The sequence below is a fragment of the Etheostoma spectabile genome, chromosome 17 (assembly GCF_008692095.1).
Source record: "Etheostoma spectabile isolate EspeVRDwgs_2016 chromosome 17, UIUC_Espe_1.0, whole genome shotgun sequence".
In the NCBI taxonomy this organism is placed as follows: domain Eukaryota; kingdom Metazoa; phylum Chordata; class Actinopteri; order Perciformes; family Percidae; genus Etheostoma; species Etheostoma spectabile.
In genome coordinates, this window is record NC_045749.1 from 847,777 (window position 1) to 853,542 (window position 5,766).

At 38.7% G+C, this 5,766-nt stretch overlaps 1 protein-coding gene across 4 annotated transcripts in view; it reads right to left on the bottom strand.

Moving 5' to 3' along the window:
* The window catches only part of LOC116705766 (coiled-coil domain-containing protein 172), a 26,566-nt gene that overhangs the window by 13,384 nt on the left and 7,416 nt on the right, over positions 1 to 5,766 (bottom strand). For 2 of the 4 annotated variants that reach the window (XM_032542171.1, XM_032542168.1), the window contains exons 7-8: positions 1,304 to 1,385; positions 374 to 648 (exon numbers count right to left, since the gene is read on the bottom strand). In XM_032542171.1, the coding sequence (XP_032398062.1) occupies positions 610 to 648; positions 1,304 to 1,385 (121 nt within the window). In that variant the 3' untranslated portion in view covers positions 374 to 609. Of the gene's footprint in view, positions 1 to 373; positions 649 to 1,303; positions 1,386 to 5,766 lie in introns of those variants that run through there. The other 2 variants (XM_032542169.1, XM_032542170.1) reach the window with 2 other exon arrangements.

The window sequence follows — 5,766 nt, forward strand, 5'->3', positions numbered from 1 at the left end:
TTTTTTTTATTGCCTAATTCAATGTCAGTGATAGAATTAAAATTATATATATTTGCCTTCAACTATCATGCACTATTGCACTATTTTCTTTTTTTTACATGTTCAGTATGGAAGATTCTTTCATGATTAATCAATCCCTATTATAGCAATGTTGCACTTTGTACACTAGAGGGCAGTATATAATCACTTTTTTTGAATGCTTCCTTTATTTGAGAGCAATGACCCACAAGTCGTTCTGTTCCCTGTGCAGGTGTGTGTGTTTAGTTGTTAGTCTTGTGAAAATACATTACGATACACACAAAAACTATTTGAACGTAGAAACAGACCTGCATATTGTATTGAAAATGCAAGAGGAAACAAAGAAAACAAAATGTACCAAGTTTGTTTTCTTTTAGCTCTTCCACGAGGTACATGACGGTAACATTTCTCTAAAGAGCCTGTGTACTGACTGAGGTCACGCACTGATTGGAATCTGCTCTTTTCATATAACTTCCAAAGAAAAAACACCATTTGTTCCTTCTTTCTTTTCTTTCTCTCCTGTCTATTCATGTTCATTTCAACAGATGAGACAACAAGTGAACATGCATTCCTGTTTCATCCATGCCAGACCTAATGCTGCTCACTTCCCTGGCTGCTGTCCAGCTTCTGCTAATAGATAAGAGAAAAGAAAAGCTGGATGAAATCCTACAAAGAACCCACTAAAGGTTTTCCACAGTTACATTTTTCTTCTTTTCCCAAGATTATTTTTTAGGCCTTTATTCAACAGGACAGATGAAGATATGAAGGGAGAGGGGGGAATGACATGCAGCAAAGGGCTGCAGGGCGGAGTTGAACCCGGTTCCCCTGCGTCGTTAACCTCTATTCATGTGCGCCCATACTACCAACTGAGCTATCTGGGCGCCCCATGGTTAAATTTTGACAAAAAATAATACTGTGCTACGCCATAGCTCTATTTGAAAGACATTATGGTTACACTTTAATTGAAGGTATCTACATAAGAGTGACATGACACTGTTGTGAACGTGTCAAACATTTTAAACAAATCATGAATGTTTATGACATGACGCTTCTTTAAGTAAGTGTCATTCGGTTTTGTCATGACAAGTTATGGTTAGAGTTCACTTGTCTTGACTGTGTCATGTCACTCTTATGTAGATACCTTCAAGTAAAGTGTTACCAATGTTTTTCTGTCCTGGTCTGACATGCATCCCAATGGATTCTTCTTGAATATGAATAACGTTGCCTCATATATAACGGTTTATTAGCTTAAATAAAAAGCCTTGTTCATAAGACAACAACTTACAGACTTCAGGAAGTGTATTTCAGAGCTGAGGGCCTCTCGCAGAAGCTCTCCTTCTTTATGCATCTCCAGCTCCTTCCTCAGCCTGGTGAACAAATGAAACCCGTGTCAGTAACTACAACTTTGTGAAAGGGGCAACGTGTAAAGAGATGCTTCAGCATTTTTGGTTCTCCATATCGAGTTTCAACCTACTGATGTTCTTTTTTTGTATCACCATACTCGGTGTTACATTGCTATTGTGTTTTATCACAAAAAAAATAAACAAAATCAAATGAACGACATGGAACGGAAACCTATTTTCTTCAAAAGTCTAAGTTTACATGACGGCTTTAATGTATTCAGATGTTTGCAACAGGAGATCCTAAGTTTCAGTATGTTTACATGCGCAAAAACAATTTAATTACTGGTTAGGGCAATGGTTAGACATTTACAGTTTCACGGTTAGCCCAACTTCCACGGCATCGTTGTTTGACAGCTAAAAGGAAATAGAAACTTCATGAAGTTTGGTGAACACTTGACATGTGGATCTGTCTTCAGACACGTTGCTTTCCATCCCTTACATCATGTGACATTTGTGAGGAAAAAAAACAGGCTGAGACAACAATACTCAATACTCAAAGTAACTGGACAGAGGAGTAGCAGGGATACTCTGTTAATGCAAAAAGGATTTTGAAAGAACACTGTGTATGAAAAATGACACAGCTGACAATCACCCATGTCCACCAGACTGATGGGCTGGGTTACCTGCAGTCTGCTCTAACACGCTGCAGTCAGTGTAATCAGCTCCCCATTGTTGTGTATTTAATGATGTTGTCCCCAGGGGCTGGATGCACAAGGGTAAAGACATACGGAAGACCCCAAGGGGCAAATTACTAAGCATAGAGTCACCTGAGAGCAATATGTTGAGATTAGAAATTTCTCAAAAATCAATTAACGTAAATCTCAAAGGTCAGTTGGTAGCTCTCAGGTATGTGTCTGCAGGAAGAAATCAAGATGAGGAGGCGCAGATGCATCAACCAAAAGCAAATTGTGGACTAACGGTGGAATTACAACTGCTGGACCTTCACATGATGCCCTCTGGCCCAAACACACTTTTCCCCATAGACTTACGTACATGGCAAAAGAGACATCAATCAATGGATAGCTGTTTTTGGATTACCCCCCCCCCTCCGTTTCACCATCAGAATTCGATCCATTGGTCCAAAAACATTTAGAAAGTCTAGAAGAGCCACATGATTTTCATCCAGCCAGCTAAAGGTTTAAGATGATGGCTTCATGCACATTGACCAACTCTCATAGAAAGGAACGGGGCTCCGTCTCAACGGCTGTATCCAGCTCTCATAACACATCCATGGTACAGACTGAGAAGTGGCCCTTTTAGCTGTTTAACAGACAGCTTCAATTATCAGAGTTCTTACTCTGGCTACAATTGAATTATTGCAACATATACACTTACTAATGAGAAACGCAGCTCTGTTATTTTGACTATCCTTGGTCCAATACCAATTTAAATTTGACTATAACCACCTGGTTAACTCTAGTTTTTACATTGTAGTTACAACTGAAAAAATCTGAAATGATAGAATGTGTATATGCACTGACAAAAGCAAAATCAATGGTGTTTTTATCATTACTATAACTTAATTTGTAGGCAAGAAAGGAGAAAGAAAGGTTAACATTCAGTCAGAAATCTAGTAATGATGATGTATTTTAAATACAAAACTCTGTTACATTGTTGGATAAACAAGGAAATTATAAACATTATACCAGAAGCAGATTAGACATCTCCAAAATATAAGAGAAGTAGAAGTAAGCAGAAATATGAACTTTATGGAAGCACCACAGAAGACAGTGCTGTCCCTTTGTCATAGACTAAAACGATCCACTTCTTCTTTAAAACTGCTCGTATGGTAGCAAAGTAAATATTTTACTCTATAATTTCATAAACATACATATGATTGTATTACTCAGTTCAGTTTGCCTCTGGAAAAAGCATCTGACTTGGGTCCAGGGTGGCTGTTATGTTATTTCAGGTGTTTGAAGGATCAACACAGAGGTACCCATGAATCTGGGACAAGCTACCTCCATCTTTCTTTTATTGGAAGATAATGAAACAATAAAACAGCGGAGCTTAAATTGCATTTTCACAGTTTAAATATCAACAGTGTTCTAACCTTTACACTTCTCTGTGGAACTTACAATTCAGATTTTTAAGGCGAGCACACTGTTTTTCAGGCAGAATGATGTTTCCAACAGCAGGACACTCAGGATGGCTTTTTAGATATCGGTGGTTTCTGCAGTATAATATTAGATTTCTGCAGTGCGATGACATCGTCAAATGAGCCTTCACAAATGATGTAGCAGTAATATATCAATGAAATAAATATGGCACATCAAAAAATACATACAGCTCCCAAATCATCAATCCTGAGAGCATTGACTGAATATTTCAGGTCTCTTTTTATTCTCTTGTGTGATCTCCACCGGCAGCCACCCTGTTTTGCACACTGAACACTTTTTAAACGACTGCAGCACTCATTCAAATTGACATGCATTCAATTTCCAACAATCAATAAGTGGAGGGTTAAATATGCGTTTTAAAGAGATGCTGCAGTGGCTGAAGACAGGATTGATGGTTTCAGTTCGGAATGGATGATCATAAGAATGACTGAGAGGAGGCCTCTTTCCTCCAAAGCCACATCCTCAGCACTTCCTGAGGCTAATAAGCCCGGGGGGTAATGAAGGACCTAGTATGTTTAATGAGGCTGATGGATGAGCAGGACATGCTACCCACATGCTTGATTTAAGGTGGAGGGGGCTCAGAAAAAGGCAAAGAAGAGGGAGTAAAGGACTGAGAAATATAAATAAGAACGCAACTGATATAAGTGAAGGAAAGGATTATGACATGTGCCTATTTTATACCTCGTCCTAATAACAGGCGTTCCGAACACCTATGATTAAATGCTTGGGGAAAATGTGTTTCAATGAATAAATACATTTTGATTTACAAACTGAAAGTGTGAACCACATCATCTAGATAGGCTTGGGGATTTGTAAATCACTTCACATCCATCGTATTGTAGAGAAGACATTATCCAAAGTAGTGGCATCAGCAATAACAATGGCCCTTCCTTCCTGGAACACTATTGATCTCCAGTTTTTTTAATTAAATCAAGGAAGCGTCTTTGTGGAGGAACATGGTGGACCAGCGCTCACCCTTCAGGCATGGTTCAATAGAGGAGGTCCCCAATTCATATTGTACAACTAGTTATTCTAATGGGATGAGCAGGCACAACAGGTGCTTGCTGTTTGTACAATTCAATGTTTGGATGCCTAAGGATCTAAGCAGAATAAATGAAGGAATGTGTGAGTTTACTCCAATACCGGTTTAGTGCTTAATTTTTGTGATAGCTTGTAATTTTATCCAGCTACATGTCTTCTATTCTCGGGAATCATTGTTTTGCACTTATTGTCCCACGCACTGTCAAAGCTGCAGCTTTAAAATATGTAGATTTACTGCTACTAGTTTTAAATTACACTGTCTGGCTTTGTGATATACTTGATGACAGACCAAACGCTAATTACTGTTTTAGAAAAAAAAGAAGCTGCTGCCAGCTGTCTGCTCTTTTTCACAGATACCAATATGTGATAATAAAGGAACAGCAGGATACATGAGTCCATATAGGGCACGAGGGGTCACAGAATGGTTTCATAGGTATGAAAATGATGAATGAATCATGCTATGCTATAACCTTCAGAATCCACAGAAAGACATTTTTTTTGGAGACTTGTGGAAAACCAACACCTCAGCAAGACACTTGATCTCACAGTGCAGGACAGGAAATTGACTTCCAAACACAGATCAGCAATCATTTACATGGTAATACTATGCAAAACAAATCAATCAACCATAGCACAAGGCATAAAACAACATCTTGGAACAATACACCCTCCTATGTGAAACCTAGCCCAGGAGCCTATAGCTCAGCCTATTTTGGCCTCAGAAACTAAAAGCCTACAAAATGTATGCCATGCACACACTCGTGGCTATGACGCTGGCTGTATCATTTGCACTTGAGAAAACTCTAATTAAAACCTTTTGAAGAAATCATCAAGGAACAAAGTGAATGTGCAGTACAATATGTTGATGTATGTACAAGTGTCACAACTAAGAAGGAAAAACATAATGACGCAGCTTTATCTCATGTGCATAGATGCAGATTAAGTATATAGTTCAGTTCACCGCATAAATACGAAAGTGGTACCTGAGTTAAAGTGTCCGAGCTGAAACTCAGTGGTGTTAACTAGGACATTTTTACAATTTCAGTGTGTTCCAGACAGGTTTACACATCTGTTTTCTCTAGAGCCAGCTTCTACTATCCATCTACAGCAAGACTGACTTGTTAAAGGGAGTTATACATTTTCTGCTCATTCATTTAGCGCACGCACGCACGCTTCTTTTTTTT